This window comes from Balearica regulorum, chromosome 1 (assembly GCF_011004875.1).
Source record: "Balearica regulorum gibbericeps isolate bBalReg1 chromosome 1, bBalReg1.pri, whole genome shotgun sequence".
Classification (NCBI taxonomy): domain Eukaryota; kingdom Metazoa; phylum Chordata; class Aves; order Gruiformes; family Gruidae; genus Balearica; species Balearica regulorum.
The window spans coordinates 101155713-101171021 of NC_046184.1; the positions used below are offsets into that span (position 1 = coordinate 101155713).

At 41.2% G+C, this 15309-nt stretch overlaps 1 protein-coding gene across 6 annotated transcripts in view; it reads right to left on the reverse strand.

The window, feature by feature from the left end:
- The window catches only part of POU2F1 (POU class 2 homeobox 1), a 115887-nt gene extending 100614 nt beyond the window's left edge, over positions 1 to 15273 (reverse strand). For 5 of the 6 annotated variants that reach the window (XM_075768720.1, XM_075768710.1, XM_075768690.1 and 2 more), the window contains exon 1: positions 15152 to 15234. In XM_075768720.1, the coding sequence (XP_075624835.1) occupies positions 15152 to 15215 (64 nt within the window). In that variant the 5' untranslated portion in view covers positions 15216 to 15234. Of the gene's footprint in view, positions 1 to 15151 lie in introns of all 6 variants that reach the window. The other variant, XM_075768638.1, reaches the window with a different exon arrangement.
- Positions 15274 to 15309: the final 36 nt, after the last annotated feature.

Consider the following 15309-nt stretch of genomic DNA (forward strand, 5'->3'; position numbering starts at 1 on the left):
CACTGAAAGTTTAGGGTGTTTCATTTAATAATTCTAAATGAAAACGGTTGGAGGGGAGGTAGTGGGTGGTTGGGGTTTTTTGTTGCTTCCCCCACATGCACCATCATCCTACTCTTGAATGTGAAGTTTGAAGAAAGTGCAGCAGGATCCTTTCTGATCTGCAGATAGGCCATATGCCCATCCATTCATAAAAAAGAATCAGGGATACACACAGTAAAACTTATTTTTGCTTTTTCCATTCCAAGTTTCATCTTCACACACTGAAGTGTTGTAGAGGTGGTCACGTTTCCTAAACATTAAAAAAAACCTGCTACACTCCCCCTTCACTTCTTCAGAAGTATTTGCATTGCCAAGGCACCTGCAGTCCAGAGCTTTAAATCCCATATATATATCCAGTCCCATACATATATATTAACTGCCATAATACTATTTCTAAATGCAACACTCATTCATTCAAACACTGCTGGAAACTGAATGATCTAATCTCCATGTGACTAAAAAGTTAAGAGTTTTGAGTTAGCAATTTTTCATGCGCAGTTATGTCAGTTTGCCATTAAGAAAACTGTTAGTCCTTCCAACAGCTTAATCCTAGAATCCTAGACTAGCCCAGGCTGGAAGAGACCTCAAAAGATCACCTGGTCCAACTTTTTTTGGGAAAGGGAGCCTAGATGAGATTCTCTAGCACCCTGTCCAATCGCATCTAGAAAAACTACAAGTTTAGAAAAACCTTAATGTTTAGAAATGAACAGAAGCAAAAAACCCCACCTAAATTATAAAAGGCTACTCTGAGGCTCACATAAACCTAGTCTCAAGACCAAAAGCTTTAGCAATCAAATTATACCAATACTCTTCAATCAGTAAAACCTTTCATGTGCACAGGCATTATAGTAAGATAAAAATGTTTACCATTCTGAAAAAGCATTTAGGGAATTTAACGCAAGCTACGCCATCAATAGCATATTTATGCTGATTAAAGAAAAAAGCTACTAATTCTAAGCACAGCTGTTACCAACGTAAACCAGCAAATCTTCAAGCACAGGACCTCTGCACTTTGGTGATGGGAATTGTACCTACAACAATATTTTGCAGTTTGCTCCCTGTTAGTAGCTCATTAACAAAAATATCCATCGCATATTCTTAACTCCAGTTGCAGCATGCCAGAATTCAACATCCATGATATGCTTATCATAAGTGACAGGCTACACAGGATATTTTTTTTCTTTTCTGCAGAAAGACAACTGCAACTTTGATTTCCCTGTTAGGTTTTTCATCTTCCTTATACGTTGTCCATGACATCCTCCCACTTACTAGTAGGTGCTTTTCAAGTCTCCACCTTTCTTCAGAGGAAGAAAAATGTGAAGAGGTCATTTAATTCTAACTTCACCTAAACAGATATCTGCTCAATACAATTTAATACAAATGATCACTGTGGCAGTAAGCTACAGGAAAAAATCAGCACCATCCTGCATTCTCTCCTGTTATTAGAAAGGCTTTCAGCACACTTAGAACAACATATTTAGGCCTTACCTATACGTAGAAACTACCTTTGTCAAACTAAGCCAAAGGTGAAGAACCTTCATGTGACGAGGCCAAAAAAAGCTTTACAAAAAATACCTGGGATACCACTTTAAGCTATTCACTGATAATGTAAAGTCAGATGGCCCAGAAGTCTCAGGCAAACTTTAAGTTAAGCCAATAAGCCAGCTCTAAACAGCACACAGTTATGTCAACAAAAGAAATGCAGGGTATTTAAACTCAATGTTTTTATTGGCATTTTTACTGGGGCTAAATTTGGAAGTCATATCACTTTAAAAGTACAGGAAAAATGCTAAATACTTCTCTTTGACTATCAGAAAGAAGGCAGTGGAGGACAGGGTAAGAGTATGCACTGAACAGTCAGCTCTGCTACCTGTGAAATGGAGGTGCACAGACCAGTGATAAATGGAAGTGCTCAGAGAGCAGAAAACAGCTGACCATTTCCAAAGGCTGATGGGCAGGAAGTTTCCTGGTACAATTTGTGGGTCAAACCCTTTAAAAGAGGCTGAGAAAACATTTCACTTGCTTAGGAAAAGAACAAGACTAAGAAGGGCAAGCCAGAATTGAAAAAATTATTTGGGGAGAAGAGACGTAACAGGACACTGCTACTCTCACATTTTCAGTTTTAAAATTACATACATTTCTCTCAGCTAAAAAGAATCACATCTGAGTGATGAAGAGTATTTTCCTCTTCATTCCTATCAGCAAACTTTTTTGGGCTGGTATAGCTGAAACAGGTCCAGATAAATAAAAATGCAAGGCCTCAGCTTCTCAGACTCTGGGGGGTGAATTTAAAGGTAAGCAGCAATTAGGCTTACTTTGAGAGAGATATCTGTATCATAGTAGTCATTGTTATCACATAATAAACAAGTCAGTATCATGCACAGATGCTTTTTGGTTTGCTAGCAAGATCTGAAGAAAACTGAGAATAAAGATAAAATACACTGCAGTGAAGTCACTGTACAGAATTCATGACATCATAATTGTTGCCATGGCAACTAGCTAGTATCAAGCACAGAATACTGCCTTCACTGCAGAATCAAGGAGCACCTGTGCTGCCACAAAAGAAATGTTCTTATTCAAACACAAATCTAGTCAACAACACAGGAAATAAGATATTACTGTAAGTAAATTGCCTTTTCAATACCTCTTATTTTGTTCACCTAGTGTGAGACTTTTTAAACACTCGGTCACACATAAAGAGGTCTAATAAAGTATACACATAACAAAAAGAGTCTAATTGAAAAAATGATGGTTTTCTTCCACAGCGTTCCTCAATTTTTCCAGTACAGAGTAATTCTCTTTGCACTTTCCTCTCCTATGCATATGACTGCAATTATATACAACAAACCTCTGTTCAGACACAAAACAGAGGGCAAAAACTCCAAAGGAAAAAACACAAACCAAAACATTTTCCAGTTATTTCAACAAGCCAGACAGTCAAATTGGAACTGTCACACAGCAGCAGAACTGATAAAGAACATATTCCACATTTAGAGACCAGAACTCCTTTTGTTTAAGGACTGACTCAGCAGGGCCTTCAAACACCAGTCATGCGTTTTTCACGCACTCACTTCAAATCTGCAGGGCTCTGAGAACAGCCCAAGAGTAGCTTTCTTGTAAATAAAAATGTCATCCCTTTTCCTCTAAACAGTCCTCTTTTACATGATGAATATCTGCTATTCCCAGCTCCTCACCATTCATAAATATAAAAGCTTCAGAAATTACATATTTAAAAAAAAAAGCTAAGCAGTTGACAATTTATTGGGTCACAATTAGGTTTGTGACTAACAGTTAAGTATTAAATGCACAAATGCCACACTTGATGTTGCAATCTCCAATATTTGTTGAAATAAATCACTCAGTATTACAAAGGCACATGAAAGAAAACACTTGAAAATTAACTTCGTATTAACTTGCTGAATAAAAAAAAAAAAAAGTCAGAGCTGTAGGTCAGTAATACAGTGTTTCATAGTTCAACCTTAGAGCTGATTAGCACCAAAGTGTTTCAAAATAGATTTTAACAAAACAGACCACACTATATAGTAATTATACTTATTTGCTACCTCAATGGTTCTTAAAAAGCAATCCATAAATTATTGCTGGACCAGAGAACACTTCCATATAACCATATGTAATTAGTTAATGTGTCTGAACAGTTTCAGGATGCATTGATGGGGTTTTTTTCAGCTTCTAAGAAAAGAGAACTGTCCTAGTTACCAATTAAACAGCACCACATTTCCATATTGGTTTTGTGCCTTCGTTGGGCACTTTCTCTGTTGCCATCCAATACACTGATTACACCAAAACCAGAGGACAGAAGTACTGAAGTTGTGTCTCCAGTCCCCGCTCTCTTTCTTTATAAAGATTGTGTAATACTCATTTGTTGAGACAAAGTAGACAATACAAACAAATAATAAAACGAGGAGTTTCAGATACAGATGACTAGTAGACAGCTGCATCCCATATGTTTCTGTCTTCAGTGTTCTAATACTACTTCACACAACCAAGAATGATGATCACTACTTGAATGACACCATTAAAATCCCCAGTTTAACTAACCTTCCACAATATGAAGTGTAGTTGGGAAATGACTATAGCTGACAAATGTTCCAAGGAAATTGTTCATTTGTTTACTTTTCAGTTGCAGGGAGAAGATTGTTGACCATATCAATCTTCCACATGTTTTTAAAAACCTTAGGAACAGCTGCTGCCTTTGGTGATAACAACTTGTGTGTACAAGCATATATACTAATACACCAAACACAGTTAATACAACCGCCACAAACTCAGAAAACTGAAAGAATCGAGTTGATAAAACCTCAAGCAAGTTACATCAGAAATGCAGAGTTCTCAACTTCTCTGCAATTCTGAGTATAAATTTCTTGAAGTGTATTGTACAATTCACAGGCCTATTTGTTATGTAAATACAAGACAAATGGCAATGATATTCCCTTCTTCATTAGTAAACACATAATTTCTAGCTCTAACCCACACAATATGAAATCACTACTTAATAAGTAATGAAAAAATACCACTGTGCCTGCAGTTAATTTTGCTTTTTGAAAGATTGACAGATTAACTGATCCCTTAAGCAACTAATGTGTCTCCGCTGAGTGCACACAGAAGATTATGGATTGTCTCAAGACTTTAAAGTTATATAAAAAGCTCTCTAAAAAGAACTTGTTGAATTAGGTTTTCCCCAACAGTCCTACTGTTAAGTCTAACTTTCACTTATGTTAACACTAGATAAGGGAATGAGAAGATTTAAGTGCTGGCCCACCTTTGTACATGGTATTTCTTCTTGTATTATTCATTTATCAATATTATAACAGAAGCTACAACTGAAAAATTTCTGCTAGTGTCTTTAGAGGTGCCCACAACATTTGCAAACATGACTAGAGACACCACAACGAAACACTACCTGTCCCTCCTCTCTCCCCCAGCAAACCAAGCTGAGAAAGACTAGGGGATTTAAGACGCCAAACAACTATTCTAACTCTTTATGCCTTTATTCAGACTTCCATATAGCAAATCCTTTCCACTGTTGCAGAGTTCATCATCCACAATCACAGAACACTTAAGTGTATAAGCACTTAAATACAATCCTTTAAATTTAGCTGTTAGTTTATAAACAGTTACGTTTACTTTAGATATTATTAAAATGCATTACGAAACATGCCTGGATCCATTTTCAATTTTAACTATGTTGAGAATGATATTAATGAAGTAGTTTTTCCCAACACAGGCATGACTGAAGCACGCTCTCAGCAACTTTTAGGGCACTGAGCTTTAGTCAGTGCTTAGTATATTTGGAACAAGTCCCTTCTGCACCACTGAACTGAATCATATAAGGTGCAACCATGTTGCAACTAGGTTTCAAACCAAATTAAATCATATCACAATAAAACACAGCATTTTTGTCTCAGAACTGAAAGGAGGTATTCTTTACAATGCCATTGTCTCCCACTGTAATGGGAAAATGAATAGTCTTGAAATAAAGTAAGCTCAAAATTTCTGCAGATTTCTGCAGTCCCTGTTTGTAGGATAATTCTCAAACACACTCAAGACCCTGAGTGGGTCTTTAGAAATTGAGAATCTGCTCAGTTGTGCATCTTTTCCATGAAGTAGTATCAGAGGCTTAATTTTTAACACCCACCCTCTTATCTTCCCCTTATCTTCACAAAGTAAGATAGCAAAAGGAGCTTCCAGTTCTCTTGTTCCCTTGTAGGGAACTAGCAGTCAGTAGGAAAGCCCTTGGAGCAACTCCTTGGTTGTTTTCCAGAGCTAGAAATGTTCAGAGCAGACAAGGAACATCATCTTTCCTGAACTCCTTTATGGTGCTCCTGAGCACTTTAGGATAGGAAAAGAACCACATACAAAACTTAAGATGGAGTGAGAAATAAGTGGGAAGGTGTTTTTGTTTGAAAGATAATACTAAAAATCACCATACTGGCTCAGACCAAGGAATCCACCTGATCCTCCTCCAAGAGCAGTCACCAGCAGACACCTAGGAAAGAGTGTAAAGATAGGGCAAGCAGAAGGATAGTTCCTTTGATTACATTCACAAATGTCAAGAATTTGCAGCTCAGCACTTGCCTGAGCCCAGAGGTGAAAAACAACATGCAACACACTGCTTAGCCCTTCTTTGTACAACCTTGCACATACAGAAAACAAGAAAAAGCTTAAGCAGCAAAGGTTAGTTTAAAACTGGATACATGAAAAATGTCTGCAACTTCAGAAGATCCATTTTTTTTTTACAAAATAGAGTAAAACCAGCTTTGGAAAACGATCAGGTTTCTAGTTCACACTTTTCCACCTGATGTGTCCTCATTTGAGAACTTTGACTAAAAGTCTGTCCTACAACTGCTGCTACTTCAACACATTTTTCTAGGGCAGTGTTTGGCAAAATTTGATAAGCAGCAGTGCAGCCTGCCAGCTGATGGCTTCTGCCTTAGTTTGGCACACCCATCCTAACCAAAGAAAAGCTATGCTGGCAGTAAAATAATAGTTGGATAAGTGTTAGCAATGATGCGATTCAAACAACTTGCCATGTGAGACACTGACTGATCTGAAATCAGAAGCTACCAAACCTAGGACTAAAGAAATATACAGAAGTGTAAGTTCTCAACTGTTCTGAAAGATACTCCCAAGTTTAGCCAGCTTTGTTGCCATAAACTGTCTAAAGTAACTATATTCTGACTGAAATGGAACAGCAAGTAAAGATGATCTTATGATAAAGTCTGTTTGAGGGAAATGACTTGTAAATCACATGCTTCACTTGAGATACTGGAAGTACTCTTAACAATTAACATTGCGTAGTCCAGATCAACATAAATTCAATAAAAACCGAAAAGTATCTCTGGAAAGTTCAATAAAGCCTGAGAAGTACCAAGTCTTTCTAACACTGAGAACAGACACCCTCATTCAGAAACAAACATGGAAAGTTACTGCTCCCTTTGCCCTCCTGCCTCCAGTTTCTCCACACAATCCCAACTCATTTCTGCCAGAAGCTAGGACACAGTTTTACACAGGCTCTGTCAAAACAGACAATAGTCCAGAAAGTGACGGCCCGATATTCTTCCTGCTTATGTTCCCACTTCTTTTTGGCAGCAGCCCACCCTTAAATTGGATTAAGTGTAACATGAACTGTACCCTGAGGTATGATGACAAAGCAACTCAGACTATCCCTCACTCATAGATTTCTATCAGAATTATCTGGGCTACTCTAGGCATCTCAGATCATAGTCTTTACTAACCCAGCTAATTTTAACTGAAATGGATTAGACGGTACCCAGATGGGCAAACCCAGCAATAGATGCAGGGGAACAGGAAACTCCAACAGTCAGAAGCAGTAATGTCTTCTACTACTACAGAGTTAGAAGAAACTGTCCCCAGCCCAAGCTTTCCGGTGCTTTTACAGAACATGTGCACACAGGTGTGTGTACATGCATTGGAGGATGGGGTGGGAAACACTACTGGAGGAGTCGGTAGGGAGGAGAGGTAGCATTTCCTAGCATATCTATATCTCTGCAGCCTTTAGAAATAAGCAAATTCAAATTATCTACTTAAACCTACATTTGAAAATTCAAATAAATGTGATAAATTTAGTACTTAAAGATCACCAGGTAAGAAACAAAATGATTAATATTTTGAAAGGCATCTTTGCAACAGGATTCCCGGAAGAAACTTGAATCTCATTTCTCATTCAGTAGACCATATTAACAAATAATGTAAAAATGAGTGATTCATCAAACAACTGAGTCATTTCTACCTGTATTGACTGTATACTCCTCCCCCTTAGCTATATCCTAGTAGTAGAAAGCTACAACTTCACACTGGTGTGGTCAGGCACAAATTACTAAGTCACATGGTATTTTTCAAATAAAACTGAATCATCAAAAGGACAGAGAGAACAAATAGCAAAGGAGCTGACTGAAAAAAGGATGGTGGCTTCCTAACAGCTGTTAAAGAAATGGAGGAGGGAAAAAGAAGCAAGCTACATCTCCAGTCTGATTCAACAGGTTTTTCTACACTTATTTTTAAATCTTCAACTGTATTTACTATTTTAGTAACCTAGCTGTTCATAGCTTCCTTTTCCAAAACTTCATGCCCTGTCATACAGGGCCAAACGTGCCATATATGCTACTTCATTTCTATACAGCCAAATCTGATTTCTGGGAAGAATAAAAAAATAGAAGGAATGATGAGCAAAAGGTTCCTTGTCACAATATCACAATTTATAGAAAAGATAAATCTATCTCAGAGTGATCATGTTAAATGGCTGAAGCAGTTATGCTTGGGGGTTTTGTGTGGTGGGGTTTTTGGTGGTTTTGTTTTGTTTAAGGTTGCTTTACAGTGATATCAGTCCAAAATTTAGCAGAAGTAACAGTGTCTGTAATTTCCCAAGTCCTTTTGCCAATACGTCTGTTTAATCCACAGCCCTTTTTAGAGAGGCGTCTCACTCTAAGCAACACTAAGATAACAGGAGTCACTTAAAGGTCTCATCTGCAATTTTTATTTAAGAGTTTCTGCTGTGGCTACCATTAATGCAATCATACCTATGACAGCACAAACGACACCAAATTTTCAGCATCTATTGGTTTCTAAGCTACTCTTTTACTTAGGTGCAGTTTCATCACCAGCTTCAGCGATCTATGTACAGCCTGCTGCTAGAAAAGGACCACCAGCACAGGGCCCATGGCTATATGTTCCCATTGCTCCCCTTGGGCCAGCACCATTTTAGAACAACTTGAGTTCAACTCAATCAACTGTGGTTTCACAGTGGTTTGTGTCAATCCAAAAGCAAGGCAATACAACACAACCAAGCTAGCCAGAATGCTTGCTGCTGCTTTTGAAAAGAGGAAGCTTTATTTCTCTTCCTTCTTTCCCCTTCCTCCACTTTCACTCACATGGTTCTACCCTCTCTCTTGCACTCGAAGGCCTTTGATGAGCCAGTATCAACTCACAAACCAAAGACCTAAAAATGATCTGGGGCTAGTTTTCCACCAGGTTAGCAAGTTAAGCTACAGCGTGCTGGAAACCAGTAAGTGCTAGGACAGGTGCCAAGTAAGTGGTAGGATCACATGGCTCAGAGCATGACTCCCCATTTATGCCAACAGGAAAGCCATCAGAGAGAATGAAATTATGAGACGACTTGGGTCAACACACGTGCTTCTTGTTCCCTTCTTTGATTGGTACTGCTATTTGTCTAATCTCATTGTAAGCCAGTTCAGAGAGCTAAACCAACAGAAAAAACTATTCATTATTTTTGGCAAGGCTTGTTTTCTGCCAATTTAATTCCCTGAACTATCTCAGCAAAGGAATCAGGCAAGCATCTGCACCAGAGTGCAGAGAAGGGGGCAGGAACACACAGGGAGACGAGGACAGGCTAGGGCTGATTTAAATTGTCATTGAACTGCATACCCCACAGCAGATCTACATCACATTGTAGTTAGAACTGACAGTAATCTGTGCCTTTACAACAGGAGGCCTTCATTGCTGATGAGAGTACATGAACAGTACCAGCGCTGAAACATCCTAAACAAAGTTTAACCTGGGCACAAGCTTGGGTGATTACATGTAAAAGGAGAAGAATCACAGTACTCTTACCTTCAGAAAAACTGCAAAACATTAGCTAATTATTCCCCCAGCAACACTCCTGTGAAAAAGTTTTCTATAATTCCCATTACACAGATTTAGCCCAGAACAGCAAAGCAAGCAAAACTGGTGACAATCTCAGTATTGGAACCCAGTAAATCCTCTATACTAAAACAAGACTTCATCATTCATCTGTGTTGTTTATTAACCCTAAACTAATTCAATTAGCCAGTAGTAGTCTATAAAAAACTCCTTTTGCAAAGACTTTGTAATGCACTATAAAACTCATTATTTATAATACAGTTATGTTAACAAGTGTGGTATTTCCTAGCTAGTTGTGAAATAAGAAACTAGGGAAAGGAATAATACTGAGATCTTAAGTAATTATTTCCTTTTCCACAGAGAAAAACAAGTGGCATGAAGCAGCACAAGGGTCTATTCACACAATGTAAGTTTAATGCAAAGAACTCGAGAAAGGAAAATACATCCATGTACATGTTTTTTCTCAGATCAGCAATTGTCAAGCAGTTTCAAGCGAAATACAAGTAATTACTTAATACACACTAACCAAGACCAGTATCGTTCCTTAAATTTATCTCCCACACTCAGTCCAACAAATCCCACGGTTAACTTGCCCTGTATAACAATGTAGCACAATAGGAAAAGGGGTGGGAAAATTTGTCAACAGAGAAGCAAATCTCTGCAGTAGTAAACAGCCAGCATTGTAAGTCTATCCAGCAACATGAGATGGTCTCTCATTCACGTACTAGCTTAAGCACCCAAATCAAGCATATCACATTTGGGACACTCAAGTCATACTTAATTTTGTTCAATACCACCTTTTGACAACAGCTTTGTCACAGAGACAGGAAATACGTTATGTCATAAATGACAGTCATTTGCCAGGACTGTCACTGATTCTCTCAAGATAAAAATAATAAAGCTGTAAGTGCAAGTAGCAGAGGCTGCCTAATTGTCAGCTGTATAAAATACCAGTATCGAGATTATTGTCCTACTGGCAACGACAGTTTGAGGGGAATAAAAAATAATGCTGGAAAAAAGAGGTAAGAAAATTAACTAAAGTTGCTGTAATCTGTTTTAATTAACAGATTACAAATGCTGTAATCTGTTTTGAAGTCTTGAACTCCACAGAAGCCAAAACTCGAGAAAAACAAATGAAAGCTGATTGCATGCTACAAAAAAACTACTGCAAATTTGCCAGAGAATCCAGAGAGAAAACCAACATGTCTATGGAAGACAAAAAAAAGTTGGATGACAGATGAAACAAAAAAAATAAATCTGGACAGCAGGGACAAAACATTTACTCCAAAATTCTTTGCATGCTTGCACATCTGAGCATACAGAAAACAGCAAAAATGTACTACTCTAAATGTGGGATTTATCACTTGAAATTTGACAAAGATAATTTCACAATGGTGTTCAAATCTCATTCTTCTGGGCAATACATTATTAGGAAGTAGGAACAACACTTCTTCACACCACATAAGAGACTCCTAACGCAGAGTACGTTGGTGCTTCCTAGATTTAATGGACTGACCGAGTTGAAGGCTACCTCACTGATTCCATCAAGTGAGGCAACTCCAGACATCATCACCATTACTTGCGAAGACAAGCTATCCACATTCAGGATCAGAAGTCACTATTAACACATACTTGCTTGAATTATTACTGTAGGCTAATCTTTGAGAAATTGTTAGTGACAGCAAATCTGAGATTTTTTTCCTCTTAAAATGACAGGGTGGAAAGCTCAGATTCTTCCCCCTTCCTTCTAGGAAGCGAGGTGTAAGATCTAGCTCCTCTAGTTGGGAAACCACCATACTGCCACACACCTTCCCAGTTCTGCTCCATGTGCAGCAGCATGGCTACTGACACAGCTTAGCCTATTTTCCAACCAGCTGTTAGACTGGTAAATTTTGGTTACTTTTGAAAAAAGAAAAAAGGGGGGGGGGGGGGGGAAGAGGAAAACAGCAGAATCACCTTGATAACCGAGCAGAGGTACTCAGGCAGTGGAACTATTTCATAGGGAGCACAAGCCTTCTGCCCCTAATAAAATAAAAGCTGAAAGGACAGCTGAAATAGCAGAACATATTCCCCTGGTAAAAATTAGTAAGCACTGGAAGAGTAGCACAACCCTCCACCCTCACCACAGCCAGGTGAAAAAATAGGGAAGAAAAAAGTTTCTTTTACTCTCCCATTCACCACTGATAGCAAAGGTCCAAGAAGCAGCATAAAATCTGACACCCACCAGTGATAAACTAACATAAAAGTCCTTACTCAAGACTGAGGAGTAATACCCACACGCTAGTCTCAGCACCTTCTGACAAGTGAGGATAATGCCAGGGTTTGGGAGAAGGGGCTTCCCACTAACATGTTGCCTATGGGCTTCACTGGTAAAGACACATTTCTATCCATATCGTGTTCCAGTAAAATTTTAAGCTACAACACAGGCACACAAATGTACATTTGAGATAAATACATCTGTATTTTGACATGTAAATACCTGAATTCAGAGTTATAAACCCTAGCTCAACCATAAGACTGCACAAGGCCACTGTCCAGTATTCCATTCTATAAAAATTACTAAAATGTCAGTGACAAAGAAATTTTGCTTGCAAGATGCAATGTACATTTTTATCATGCTGGATAAAATATCTACAGTCTCAGCAGTGGTTAAATTGCTGCTATAAAGGAAATTGTCCTCAGATAAATGGTTTCCCTATGAGAAGGTTTCAGTGCTACACCTCACCCCAGGTCAATAAATCAAATTAACTGCACCTTGTCCTCTGGCCAATGACATCATCGGCTTGACCACATCTTGTGAAGCGAGTGCAAAAACATATGCTATTTAAGGCATGAAATCATATTACTGCTTTTTGTCCAGCCAGCCTTGTGCTGTTGGTCTGTGAAACAGTCAGTCACCTGAACAGTCTCATTACCTCTTCTACAGATTTTTTCTTCTAGTATTCAAGGGTGAAGAAAAAGGATAAATGAGTCATTATTTTTTAAATCAAAATGCTTTTCATTAGCTGCAGTGTAGTATTTTGTGACAAATTAAATTTAGAAACAAACTACAAAATACGCCGCCTGCATTTGTATGTGAACACTCTTTCTACTCATGTTTCAAAGATGCTTACATGCTAATCTGGCACAGCTACTTTGAAGTACCCTGCCATTAGGTCCTTTTTCTCAACAGTGTGAAAACAATGGTCACTAATGAAAACCTACACAGTTTTACCTGAAACCCATCCCTGCATAATTTTTTTTAAATTACTGCTTCTTTCTAATAAAGTAGTCCATTTGTTTTCTAAGTAGACTAATATCTGGTTTAAAACTTAATTAGTCCAGGCAATTTAAGAAGATTAATTTCAATTTTCACTTGGTGTTCTTATGACACAATCACAGAAAACTTATCTTCGTTTCTAGACCCTGTACTGCCTTGTATCTTGTGTTTTGAAAGCCAAATCTAAATGAAAGGAAAAAAACCCCAACAAAAACCAAACAACCCAGAACAGTCAACGATACAAGCAGCAACAAAAGCAACTGACATACTGCACTGTTAAACTGCATCCACACTAAGCAAAAAGAAGGTGAATAAGATTATCTTCAATGTATTCAATTCTGTTTGTGTTCAGAGGGAGGAGGAAAGCTGTTCAGATTTTGAGTGTGTCTTCTATAGCTCGCTCAGTGCCAGGAAACGTAAATTAGAAGCAACTCTCCTTTAAGGAAAAGAATCAAGGACAAAGGGACCAAAAATGCCCAAGCCTCTGAAAAGCAGATATGAAAGGAACAGCTTTACAGTCTTGAGTTGCTATAAATTAAAAATAAGCTCCTTATTTAAAAGACATGAGTGTTTGAGAATCTATGAGCAGATCTGATGCTGCTCAAGCCCCAGGAGGGTTTTGTTTTTGCTGGCAGGGGTGGAGTGGAGATGGGGGGGGGGGTCATTTTGGTTATTAGTAAATAAATCAAGCAGCAGAGAGTGAGGCCTAGGCGCCTGCCAGAGGAGCCAGGGCCTAGCTCTGCCCCCTCCTCTCCTCACACAGCCTGGGTTTGATCTCGGGGCCCTGTGGGTTGCCAAGAAAATTTAAAAAAAGCGAGAGAGCGAGAAAGAAGAATCATATTGAACCACAAAAGCACATGGGGCGAATGTAAAATATAAACACGGCGTTGGGCTCTGAGTGGCTGTTATTAAAGGTCTGAATTACTAAACATGAGAGGCGGGGAAAGCCAGGCGGCCATTTCAATAATATAAACCTCCCCGAATTAGACATTATTCAAATGAGAAGGAAAGGGAGAGAGAGAGAGAGAGCGCGAGGGAGAGGGACGGGACCCGCACCCCCAGTGCCAGCCCACCGGGGCGGCCGGCACCACCGTCCACCCCTGCCTCGGCACCCAGGGCGAGGGGACGCGGGTCCGGTGACCGGCACCACGGGGGCCTGGCTCCGGGGCCGCAGCACCCTGCTCCCCCCGAGCCCTCGGGGCTGCGGAAGCAGGAGGGCAAAGAGGGAGGAGGGCAAACACCGCCGGGGCAAATCCAGCCTTCGGGGGTGCAAATATGCGGCCTCTCCCGTCGGGAGAAACTGCCCGCGCACCCCCCAAGTCACCCCACATTGAACCTACCCTTTACGGGGCGGGGGGGGGGGAGCTTTAAATAAAAAGCCAAATTACGCTCTCATCCTACCCCTCCCCGAGGCCATCCGCACCCATCCACCCCATGCCTGCAGGCCCCAGGCTCTGGGGAAATAACCCTGGCTGAGGGGGATGCGGGGGAGGGGGGGGTAATAAGAGGTTAGGAAACCAAGTCTTTCTCCCTCACTCGGCCCCACTGAGGGACCAGCACCTCCATCCCCATCCGTCCTGCTGCCGCCGCGCGCCGGCGGGGGGACTCAGCCCCACTCGGGGGACCACCCGCTTCCCCCCAGCCAGGCGGGCCATGCCCCCTCCCGCGGCCCCCGCCGGGACCGCTCCAGCGGCATATCCCCCCCTTCCATGAATATGTAAAGCGGCTTTTATTGTGGGCGTGCGGGCCGAGGGGGGAGCCCGGCCGGGTGGCGGCTAGCTACCTCCGAACGCTTCTGGTTGCGGGGATGTCTCCCCCCTCCCGGCTTCCCGCCCCCCCCGCGCCGACTCCCCACCCCGACCCGACCCCACCGCCTCGCCGTTGCGTCGCCGCAGCCGCCCGCGCCGCCGCCCCCCATCGCCCCGCTGCCTGCCCCGGCGCCGGTGCCCCGGCGTGCAGGCGGGTGCGAGTGCGGCTCCGTGTGAGGGAGCGGGCGGACGAGGGAGGGAGCGTGTGTGTGTGTGTGTATGTATGTGTGTCTCCCCGCACGGGGAGGCTGCTTTCCTTCTCCCCCCCCCCCCCCCCGCTCCCTCCTGTGCCGTTAATTATAATAATCCTGAGTACTAATAAATTATGCTAAGCGGGGCGGGCGGGCGGCGGGGGGGCCGCGTGTGCGAGTATGAATATGAATATGTAAAATGCAGTAATGATTACCTGCCGCTGCCGCCACCGCCGCCGCCGAACTCTCATCTTGACTCGCTGCTCCTCCGTCCGCCATTTTGAATATTTTAACCAAAATCGGCCGCCCGATAAACCCTCCCTCGCTCCCGACCCCCCTCCCTGCTCCCCTCCTCCTCCCCTCCCCCCGCCGC